At 36.5% G+C, this 12,660-nt stretch overlaps 1 protein-coding gene across 4 annotated transcripts in view; it reads right to left on the reverse strand.

Moving 5' to 3' along the window:
• Window positions 1–4,498: 4,498 nt before the first annotated feature.
• UBE3A (ubiquitin protein ligase E3A) overlaps window positions 4,499–12,660 on the reverse strand; it is a 97,941-nt gene continuing 89,779 nt past the window's right edge. For all 4 annotated transcript variants that reach the window (XM_047862032.1, XM_047862030.1, XM_047862029.1 and 1 more), the window contains 2 exons: window positions 7,691–7,834; window positions 4,499–6,667 (listed from right to left, as the gene is read on the reverse strand). In XM_047862032.1, the coding sequence (XP_047717988.1) occupies window positions 6,547–6,667; window positions 7,691–7,834 (265 nt within the window). In that variant the 3' untranslated portion in view covers window positions 4,499–6,546. The remainder of the gene's footprint in view (window positions 6,668–7,690; window positions 7,835–12,660) is intronic.

The following is a 12,660-nucleotide window of genomic DNA, read 5'->3' on the forward strand; positions in this document are numbered from 1 at the left end:
ACAAGTGTAAATATTCATGACTTGGATTAGGTAAATTTTTTTTTTTTAAAGATATGACACTTGGGGCACCTGGGTGGTTCAGTCAGTTGAGTGACCGACTTTGGCTCAGGTCATGATCTCACGGTTTGTGAGTTCGAGCCCCACTTCGGGCTCTATGCTGACAGCTCTGAGCCTGGAGCCTGCTTCCAATTCTGTGTCTCCCTCTCTGTCTGCCCCTCCCCCACTCATGCTCTGTCTCTCTCTCTCAGAAATAAACATTAAGAAAAAAAAAAGAAAGATATGACACCAAAAGCACAAGTCTCAAAAGAAAAAATAGAGAATTTGGACATCACCAAAATTGAAAATTTTTCTGCTTCAAAGAGCGCCATCAAGAAAGTGAAAATACTATCCAAAGAATGGGTGAAAATATTTGCAAGTAATTTACGTGGGTAGGGACTTGCATTTAGAATAAAGAACTCAGCAATAAAAAGAACCCAATTAAAAAATGGGCAAAGGATCTGAATAAACATTTCTCCAAAGATGAACAAATGTCCAAAAAGCACATGAAAAGATGCTCAACATTATTAGTCATTAGGGAAATGTAAATCAAAACCATGAAATACTTCATTCCCACTAGGATGGCTAGAATCAAAATGTCAATAATAAGTGTTGGCCAGGATATAGAGAAATTGGAACTCTTACACACAGTTGGTGGAAATAGTTAACAGCCACTTTGGAAAGGTTTGATACTTCCTTGAGAGGAGTAGGCATATGACTCCGCAATTCACTCCTATGTACATAACCAAGGGAAATAAAAACTTAGGTCCACATAAAAACCTGTACACAAATGTTCATAGTAGTAGTATTTATAATAGCCATAAAGCAGAAATAACACAAATATCCATCAAATGAATGACCAAAATATGGCATATAAATACAATGAAATATTCAGCCATAGAAAGAAATGAAGTACTGATACATGCTGCAACATAGATGCACCTTGAAAACATTGTTCTAAGTGGGAAAAAAAGTCATACAAAGGCCACATATTGCACGATTCCATTGACATGAAATGTCCCAAGTAGGCAAATCTATAGACAGAAAGATTGGCGGTTACCAGGGGCTTTGGTGGGAGGTGGGGGGGTGGGGGTGGGATTGGGGAAGTAGTGAGGGGAGAATAAACAGCCACTCTAATGGGTACAGGAATTTTATTTTTTTTACAGTGATAAAAATGCTTTGTATAAAATGGTGATAGTTGCACAATTTTGTGAATATTCTAAAAGCAACTAATTGCACACATTAAAATGGTGAATTTTATTGGATGAGGGAGGGTCAACTCTTGCCAAAGAAATCTTCACTATAAATTATCTTCAACTTCTCCATGGACTCTGCTCTTAATTGGCAACTATTGAGAATCTCAGTCTCTCAGGATGTTTTGCATAAGGCTATCTAGCTTCTGTTATCTCAACTTTGCTGAATCCTGATAACCAGCAATGAGGTAAGCTTGGATATCAGAATCCAAGCTGAGGGCAGGACAGGGCCAGGACTGAGAACCAGTCATTTGACTCTGAAGGCTGCACCCTCAACAGCTGTGTACCTTTACCAGTCACATGCTTATCCCATTTTCTATGGTTTCTTAAAGACCAGAAGATAGCTAGGATAATTATTCCACATCCTGCTCAAATGCACTTAAGAATCCTGACTTGATGGTTGACTTGTAGTAATGGTAATGAGGTTCTGGGAAAAACAGGCATTCATCGTGGTGCTTCATTTAGTATAAATGTATAGTATTTGGCAGATTGCTCCTTGATAGACAGGAGGAGCTTTCAACAGTGGGATGATGTGATCCCTGCCTCCATCTCCACTGGGAAAGGAATGTGGCCACAGCAAGGCTGCACAGAGGCTTCTCGTTGTCAGAGCACATCCAAACGGCAGGGCTGGGAAAGTCCCATATTCTTGCTCTCAAGGAATCTGTCCTTTTCATCCTCCCCCTCTCACTAATTTCTTTCCATGAGTCGAAACACAGCCAGTGATTCTGGGGAGACACTGCCCCAAGGAGAAAAGTCCTTCAGTTACAAAACATTAAAATATTCAAAAATAAAAAAAAAAAACTTTTATTTTTAATGTTTATTTATTTTCGAGAGTCAGAGCGTGAGCAGGGTGGGGGCAGAGAGGGAGACAGAATCTGAAGCAGGCTCCAAGCTGTCAGCACAGAACCCAACGTGGGGCTCAAACTCAACGAACGATGAGATCATGACCTGGCCGAAGTAGGAGGCTCAACTGACTGAGCCACCCAGGCACCCCTAAAAAAGCCTTTTTTGGGGGGAGAAGTGTGGGAAGACAAGGAGGCAGAGGCCACCTTTAGTGAAAAAACAGGAAGCTACATTGAACATTCTATTGCATGCTGAGTCATTTTCAATCATTCACGTAGTGACAAGCTGGTGGAGAGATGATAAAAAACAAAACAAAACAAAACCCCATAACCTTTACCATTAATTGGCACACATTCTAGGTAATGGTTATGGGGGGAAAATTCCATTCACCCCTCACTGTTCAAAAAAGAAATGTGCCCCACCATGCTGTGCTACCATGAAAGCGTGGGCTGCTGTGAGGTCACATGAGCACTTTGGGGATCAATGAAGTTTTTATGGGTGAGGTACTTTTTAACTTTTGGTTTTGAAGGGTATTTGAGAAATATAAAAATGATTAGGCACAAATGTAGATGCTGGGTGGGGATGCAGGAAAGAAGTGCCCATAATAGAAGGCAAAAGTGGAAAAGTATGTGGGGCTCAGTCTATGGAGGGTTTTAGATGCCAAGCTTGAGGAATATTTCTAATGGGAATAAATTTTGAGGCAGAAGTTATTTAAATAAGCAAAACTGCATTTTAGCAGAATGAAAAAGACTGGAAGAGGTTACAGTCAGGGTGGCTAGTTAGAAAGCTACCAAGAGCAACCAGGTGATTCAATGGACCAGGACCTGAAAGGAAGTAGGATGGTGGAATGAACAGTTGGGAAGATTGGAGGGAAAAGAGCGGATACAAGCTGTGACAACTGAGGGAGGAAGGATTTTGGTGACTGGGTTGAAAGTGACCCTTTAAAGGGAGAAACAATAGGTAGAGATGCAAGATTAAGTTTTGGTATTGACTTTGAGATGCCAGAAAGATATCCTGGGGCTAGGGTCTGAACAGAAAATAGGGATTTAGGCAAGAATCTTAAGGAGTCGTTGAGGTTGACCAGAGAGAATTGGGCAAGACAAGAACTTTAATTATAGTATCCATCCAAGATCTGGACAGTATACATCCAACCAAAAAAAGGAACCAAGTAACAGGCAAATTAAGTTCAAGTTGCTGGCAAGATTAGAGCCCTTACTGGCAATTCAGGTTATGAGCATTCTTCAGGACAGCATTTTCAGTAGGACAGAAATGGATTAGCAGCATTTCTCACAGACATTTGCATTAAAATCTTTTTTTTTTTTTTTTAACAAAAGCCAATCTACTGGATTTGAACAGGGAAGAGGAAAAAGCTTTGGGACTTTGCATTTGACACTCTGTCCTCCCCAGGAAATTCTTTATAGACTAATGATACTGAGTAGAGGAAGACAAGAGGGAGTAAAATAGAAGCTTGTTTTTGAATTCTTTGGTGGCTCAGGGAAGGGGTGGGAGGGGTAGAGATGTTCCTTAAGAAGCTATGGAAGGTAAAAAAGGTGGTAAGGTAAAAAAAAAGATAGATTAGATAGATGACAGGATGGATAGATAGATAGCAAGGAGATCAAGACTACAAATAGAGTAGCCTCAGGAAAACAGTCCTTCCTGTAACAGACTATGAAACTGAGAAAAATCCCAAAGGGGCTTAAAACCCCAGCACAGTTGTGTTCTTATAGGAAAGGGAATGACATTGCTAGGTCACAACTATGAATGAATAACATCAGCAGTTCAGTTTGAAGCCTCATTTTCAAGTTGTTTTTTGTTTGGATATTTATCTTTCCTACACAAGTTTGTATCCCCAAATGAGGCTACGGAAGTTGTAATTGTATTTTATCACACAATTAACCACAACCCAGGAAAGTAGTATACAGTATAGGGTCAGGAAATCTAACTCATTTGCTGAAGCTGCCAGGCTCCGGGAAAATTTGGCTTCAAGATGTATTTTTATATTGCATGTTTGGAATTTTCTAAAATAATAAAATATTAAACACAAAGTTTCCATTTGGAAATTTCATTTTTTAGTTTATGGTTCATTTTGTCCCAGAACTTCTTGGGAGACTGTAGGCTGATTGACAGATAACCAAAATATGTAAGAGTGTCCAGGCAAAAATGTGCTTTAATAATATGACATTTGGGGTAGAGTAAGTAGTCATTAGTCAAAATTTCTGTTTTCCTCTTCCTTGAGATATTGTTCAGTGGCATTCTGGTAAACAGTAGTGAACAGGAGGCAATGATAAGAGGTGGTAACATGCCCAGGATAATTATTAAGCAAGTGAGAGGCTACTATGGACAACCAATGACTTTTTCTCTTAGAATATTTTTAAGGGTAGGTTTATTTTGAACTGTTTGTTAAAAGTCTATTTGATGTGAATTCTATATCTGATAACCTATACTCAATTACCATTCACAGACTTCATACAGATATATTAATACAATTGTAGAACTTCAATACTGTGATAATAGAATTTGAGAACTGAAGAGCACACATTTCTTCACGAATTTATTATAAAATGCCCCCAGAGTATTTTATTTCTCTCCTTCTCACTTTCATTATACACAAGCACATGGATGAGACACTCTTTAAGATAACTGTAGTAGCATGAGAGTCCCTTGCATCAAGGTAGTGTACATACCTTAACAGTGTTCTAAAGGCTGGCCCAAAAAAAAACAAAAAACAAAAACGTTACCTTATCACAAGATGGAAAGCATTATTTTCTTTTTCCACTAAATTATGATGAAAAATGTTACTGCTTTATTTAGCAATATGGTACATAACAGATGTGTTTCAATTACTAAAATAATTAAAATAATCCTCAAAGACATCCTTTTTCCCCTCCAGTGATTTGAAAAGCTGTATTTTTCCTGTCAATTGCAAACAAATCATCAGCTGATCGTAGTCTGTTAAAACAATCATCAAAGCACAAGCTCAGCACATTAGCTGTATGTAGCTTGTAGTAAAAGGATATATCAATATGTTTCTCCTTAGTTAAAAATACATAATCCTTTTATTTTATATTGCAATAAAACAAATTAACACCACAGACACATAAGACTAGAAAGGGGAAACTACTTACTTCTGAACTTCCAGTAATTTAAACGTATTTGTACTTTTCCATAGTACATGAAAGTAATATTTAACACTTACTTTTTGAAGTAAAACTTAATCTTTGGGGATATACAATGTAGATAGGACTTAAGAGTAATAGTTCCATTCATTTCCAGGTCTGCTTAATGTATGATTAGGTAAAACAAGGCACAATAGCCATCCTTTCCATTATGTTGCAACACTGATCATGTGCCTTGATAAAATGGCTGATTAGACAAGATGATGGCAACATGAAGGGAAGACTTTGGATTGTCTATTTAAAATGCAGGTAATAAGTAATTAATAAAAAATTTATTTTAAGTGCACTTTCACATGCTTTGAGTTTATAATAAACAACAAACTTCCTAACTTTCTTGCAACAGGCTTGACTACCATTTCTTTTGGCCAAATGCACTTTTCCCCAGTAAACTTAAAACAACAACAATAACAACAACAACAACAACAACAACAACAACAACAAAATAATCCCTGTCCTTTCATATACTAAGAAAGAGGATTGGCTACTGAAACAGTTCATTGCAAGACACATGAAGACGACATACTGTGGCATGAGTTGTTTTTAATTTGTTGTGCTGTTTCTAAAGTAAAGTTCTGAGGGCTGCAGTTAAAACATTCCAAGTTCTCCCTTCCATCTTTATTGATTTCAAGATTTTGCACAGAAAACTCTTTGGGGACTAGAACAGCAGCAATTGCATCACACTGTTTTCAAGACTTCAAGTTTCAAAGCAAATTGTTTAAAAAAAAAAAAAAAAAGCACAGTTCCTGATTTGAGTTAGATACAGGGACAAAATAGCACATACTTGAAGGTTACACAGTCTACAAATGGTGGTAATATTTTCCTTGGGAGAGTAGTTTTGTTGGTATATATTTTTTAAATACTCAAAAAGGCTCAACCTCAAGCAGTAATAAACACAAGCAAAAGTGATTTAACCCTTAAAATAAATATTCAGAAAAACCTCTCTGTACATACAAGTGAAAGAATAAGTAACACTTTCACACCAAAAAAAAAAAAAAATAAAAATAATAATAATAAAGGATTTGTTCATATAAGTAGCTGAAATCTGCTGTTCCAGCCCATATATCCCCAATAAAGAAGGGAGGCACAGACATAGGTGACTACTGTGGTTCACTATCTTACAGCCTTTTTGTACTGGGACACTATCACCACCAATTTTATCCCTCTTGTTATATGTATTAAAATTTTAAATTTCCTTTTTTTTTCTTTTTTCATTTTCTTCTTCTTCTTCTTTTTTTTTTTTACAGCATGCCAAATCCTTTGGCATAAGTGATGGCCTTCAACAATCTTTCTTTAAGTTTTTCTTTGCTTGAATATTCCGGCAGTAAAAGGACATTAAAGCAAGTATGAGATGTAGGTAACCTAAAGAGAGAGGAGGGGAAAAGGTAGGAAAATAAATCATGGAGAATACGCCCAGTACTAAATGATCCTACTTTTAGATGGTATATATAGTTGAGATGGTTTGCAATGCAGACTATACATTAATGCAACTCACAAAGATAAACTTTTTGCTTTTCCTGTGCAACTGCCAAGTATCAGTTCATTCAATACTAATGCTGCTGCTGCTGCTGACTGATGATAACACTGCATTCACTAAGCTATTATGACATCCCAGATATTGTTTTAGGTATTTAACTGTTACATCTATTTTAACTAAATCTTCTCACAATAAACCTACAGAGGAAGTATTATCCCCACTACAGGGCCGACATCACTGAGAAGTTACTCTAAAATGGAGATAATATTCAAACCCAGTCAACCCAGTTTTTAAGATTTCAAAGTCTGTGTTCTTTAATGCTAACCAGAAATATTCTTGGCCATATGACTACATCAATGACTTGTAACAAATATAAGTAAATTAACGTTAAAGCCATCATACAGCAAATAATGTGGACTACTAATAGAAATTTTTCTATACGTTTAAACCCTTAAATAGGTTACCGTATGTATGATTCTTATTCAAAAAAAATGTTAACTTCTATAATGAAGAGAGAATAAAATCAAATGTCAAGATTATGAAATTGGATTCAAATGTCAACATTATGAAATCTAGTGCCGAACAATTTTCTTAGCCTCAACTTAACCATCCTAAATAGATTACATAATATGGGTGTTCAATTAAAAAACTGTGAAATTAAAAGCTGAATGATTCGTAACAATATGTAAAATTCCAAATCAAGTGAGCCCTGTAATAATTTTGAACTAGGCCACTGTTTTAAAAATTTCCTCAAACAGTAACAGCAAAATATTCTCTGAACTAATGTTTCATGTGATTTGGAGAGTTCTATATAAAATTGTAAAAGTGCTCAGAAGCTACTGGACAGTTCACATATGTGTGATATGGAATGTAAGGTTTCTGGTATATAGTCACAATTTAATAATTACCTTTCTGTGTCTGGGCCATTTTTGGCTATAATCATCTTTAATTTTCCTAGTCCACCCACAGGTGCTCTGTCTGTGCCTGTTGTAAACTGCAAGAAGAGTCTTTTCTGCTCATCTGTAAATGAATGAACAATTTCCCAGAACTCCCTAAGGAGAAAAGATAGAATACTGATTTTAGTTTGGCATTCATTTACAACTAACACTAATATGAGTTTATGACTTATTAAAACCATATTAGGGAGATGAACTGGAAGTTAATATCAGAAACCCTAAACTCCTGGTGATTTAGGATCTATGGATTACTTATGCAAATTTATCTTAAGGAAACAGTTTTAAAATCATATTATTTACAACATTAACCGGCAAACCCAAGTGTCCAATAGGAAATAATTATGTAAACTACTGTATACTCACAGTATATAATCAGGAATCAGTAAAGTAATCAGTAAAGACAAAATCCAAAACCCAAATCCTGTTAAATGAAAGTAAGTGAAAAGAAATACTCTAAAAAATTAACTCCAGATGTCTTTGGGTATATATATTTTTATTTATTGCCCTCCACACCTGACTTCCTTATTCTCTTTGTCTACCCTTACCTTACTTAATTTTGGGCATTGGGGGTGAGGAAAGGTGATAAGAGATTAAGGACAAAATAAAAAGAAACACACACACCCCTAATAGTAGTAATACAAAAACATACTTTTATATAAACTAGAACATTTTTGACTTTACGTGTTATGGAAGTGGGGATGGAAGATAATTTTTTTTTTAATTTTTAAAAAAATATTTATTTTTGAGAGAGAGAGACAGAGAGAGAGAGAGAGAGAGAGAGAGAGAGAGAGAGAGAGAGAGGAAAGAGAGAGAGAAAGAGAAGGGCAAAGAAAGAGGGAATCCAAAGCAGGCTCCAGGCTCTGAGCTGTCAGCACAGAGCCCTATGTGAGGCTTGTGCTCACAAACAATGAGATCATGACCTGAGCTGAAGTCAGACACTTAACTGACTGAGCCACCCAGGCGCCCCTGGAGGACACTACTTACATGCAATTATTTTAAGAGAATGATTTGGTCCCTGGCATTCCTAAAACCTATGTGATAAAATTCATGTTGTTATAATCACTCTAAAAACAAAATGGGGGCGCCTGGGTGGCTCAGTCATTTGGGCGTCCGACTCCGACTTCAGCTTAGGTCATGATCTCACGGCTTGTGGGTTCAAGCCCTGTGTCAGGCTCTGGGCTGACAGCTCAGAGCCTAGAGCCTGCTTCAGATTCTGTGTCTCCCTCTCTCTCTGCCCCTCCCCCACTCATGCTCTATCTCTGAAAAATAAACATTAAAAAAAAAAAAAAAACCAAAAAATGTAGCTCATTAAAAGCAATCTTGGCATACTTGTTCGAATAATGAGATATCCATAAATTTAACATATATACTAATTCTCAGCTAAAAAAAAATTCAAGATTTTAGAAAAAAATTTAAAATGTTTTTTTAAATTGATCGAAGAGTACATTTTAATATTTATTTGAAAGGCTCTTTCCAGAATCTTAGCAGAAAAGATCACACTCCCTACACATGTAATTATAATTCCAGTTTTCGATATTCTAATATTCCAGGATACAATATTTATTATCAAAATGCTGGCATTTTTGTTGGTGCAATGCCAATACTTCTGACACAGGTTAGCAGCTTTATTAGACTTCTTGGCTCCCTTCAAAGTCTTCCTACTTTTTTTCCCTGACACTCTTAACATCCTCCCTACCCCTCAGTCCCAGTAACCTCCCACTCCCCTAGAGAAAACAATAAAGAACTACATCGTAACAACAGGAAATTAGACACGGAACTTGCAGGTGCATCTTTCAGGAACAGCTAAAATCACCCCACAGTTTAGATCATCACTTTTGGTTGGCTGACAAGAAAAAATAAGTTTCCTATAGCCTAGAGCTCTCTGTCAGGGCAGAATAGGTATCCTGCACACTACAAGGAACCAGTCATACCTAAAAAGGCAGATACAAAGGTATCCTTATCAGCATGGCTTCTTATTTACTTGGTTCTTTCTAAAAAATAGGAATTTAAAATATTGGAGTTACCATCAGTTTATATAATGAAAACACTTATTGACAAAATTCTTCTCTTAGTGTTATGTTCTATATTAAAATTCTGGTTAGGAATGCAACTATTTAGAAAATCAAACATGAAAGAGAGGCTTCTGCATTTCTTCCTTAAGTGGTGGCTGCATGGATCACATCTCATTTATATCTCCTTAAACCTATTCAGATCAAAAATGAGAGAAAATCTGATAGAAACACTCATAACCTATGCTTAGATTAAAACCAGGAAAACAGAGCAGCAAACTCCCAACTGACATATCAGCTGGAGTATGAACACCTGAGCCCAAACTAGCAGAGTCCAGCAGGAGCACTATGGAAGAGGGGGGTGTACAGAAGAATAACACAGGTTACAGTTCACCCCAGAAGGGCAGAGCCCCACCCCAAGAGTGAACTACTAAGGATAGGTAAGAGCACTGGCAACAAAGTGGCTAAAAGGAAGGGTCTTAGAAAAGTATCAGGGATTATAAATGACAGGCATGCTACCTGGAAGGGATGGGCAGCACCCTGGGAGGCATAAGTGTCCCTTGAAAGTAGCTTCTGGTTATAAAGGGATGGAAGCAGGAATGCCTGGGTGACTCAGTTGGTTGAACGTCCGATTTCAGCTCAGGTCATGATCTCACACGGCTTGTGAGAGTTCGAGCCCCGCATCGGGCTCTGTGCTGATAGCTCAGAGCCTGGAGCCTGCTTCGGATTCTGTGTTTCCCTCTCTCTCTCTGCTGCTAAACAACTCTCATTCTGTCTCTGTCTCACTCAAAAATAAATAAACATTGAAAAAAAAAAAAAACCTAAAAAAAAAAAGGGATGGAAGCAGCTAATGAAAAAGGTCCTAATTAAACAAGATGGAACTGAAGAATCAGAAGGTGGTAGGCCACATAACCATGTATTAAAGAAATTGCACAACAGCAAAAGAGGGACTATTCGATCAAAAGACCACTAAAGCCACCCAAACTTCTCTCTACTCCCCCATGAGATCTACTAATAGGTCAGAAAAATCCAACCAATAGAAACATAAATGAGAAAAACATAATTCCAAAGTCCAAATAAAGATATTATGAAACAAGTATAACAAATAAGAAGCTAAATTCCTAGCAGAAAAAATGTATTCTTGAAAAATTCAGTTGTGAAGAATGCAAACTGTGTAATTCCCACATTCCAATATGAAGATAGAAAAGAACACCATTAATCGGAAATACAAAGATCAGGAATGAACAAATCTGAAACAGAAATGGGAATACTCAAACATACTCAAGAAATATGAACATAAATTTGGAAACAGAAGGTTAATATATAAGGTGACCAAAGGAGAAACAGCATAAACAACATTCCTACTAGGGACACAGAGATCAGAAACAAAAGAACAAGAAAAATGAATTTAAAAAACTAAACAAACAAAAAAACCCCACAAAAAACAAAAACAAAACAAAAACCTAAAGAAATATGCACCAAAGCAGAATACAGAAAAAGATTACTATTTTTAACTACATAAACATAAAAGCTTTTACTTGGCAAAAAACAAAAACAAAAACCTAAGCAAAGTCAAAAGATAAACTCGTAAAAATATATTTGCAAATTTATTAGGGTTAAACAGCTAATCTAACATATAAAGTTTCTAAAAACAAAGAAAATAACCAATAACTGAGCAGGACAAGGAGTAAGACTATAAAGAATACAAATAGCTCCTAAGTACAAGAAAAGATGCCCATTCTCATACATATTGAGGAAAACACAAATTACCATTTCTTAACTGGCAGACAGGTAAACATCAGAGTTTAAACACCACACTGGATTTGGGAAACTGTAGGAAAAGGGATACTCATATATTGTTGGTGGGAGTACAAAACCTTATAATTACTGTGAAGGAGAATTTGGCATTACCTAGCAAAAAAACACATGTATCTACAATTTGATATAACAATCCCATTTTTAGCAATTAAATGATACCCATACATACATATGGAATAATCCATGTACGATGATTCACTGTCACATTATTTCTAATAGCAAAAGGTTAGAAATAAACACTATGTCCTAATAATCTATACTGCTTTCACCCAATGATAGTATTTAGCCATACAATTTCTTATAAAATGGCTTATTTCAGACCTTGAGTTAAGAATGCTCAAGGGTGACCTAAAAATTTCAAAATGTAATGAGGTGATGTTAAAAGCATACCAAAACTAAGCTGTTTGAATATCACTAAGAATAATGAATGTGAAACACACTCAACATATAAAAGTCCATGAGTTCATAACAATATTCAGAAAAAATCCAAAAAACAAAACGAAACAAATTCACCCCACCAATTAAAATCCAAACTCATTTGTCATCACTGAATTATATCAACTCCTTACTCTAAAATATTTAATACATTTTATTATGCTTTTCAGTAGAACTGTTTCTCAAGGTAATCAAATAGCAACCATTGATGAGGAAAAAGAATGGCAGGTATATATGCAGAATGAACAGAAAAAATTTTTTTTCCTAAATCACCATTTTGCAACCCCCAGTGAAACAATGGATTCAGGCAAGAATACTGATACTAAAAATTAGAAGAGAGACAGATAGGAGGTTCTGGGACAATGATGGTGGCAGAAACACAGTTATTTTGTTTTTGCTTTTCTTTCCAATCGTCCTAATCTTTTTTTTTTTTTTTTTAAATCTTTTTTTTTCAACATTTATTTATTTTTGGGACAGAGAGAGACAGAGCATGAACGGGGGAGGGGCAGAGAGAGAGGGAGACACAGAATCGGAAGCAGGCTCCAGGCTCCGAGCCATCAGCCCAGAGCCTGACGCGGGGCTCGAACTCACGGACCGCGAGATCGTGACCTGGCTGAAGTCGGACGCTTAACCGACTGCGCCACCCAGGCGCCCCTACAA

Source organism: Prionailurus viverrinus, chromosome B3 (assembly GCF_022837055.1).
Source record: "Prionailurus viverrinus isolate Anna chromosome B3, UM_Priviv_1.0, whole genome shotgun sequence".
In the NCBI taxonomy this organism is placed as follows: Eukaryota; Metazoa; Chordata; class Mammalia; order Carnivora; family Felidae; genus Prionailurus; species Prionailurus viverrinus.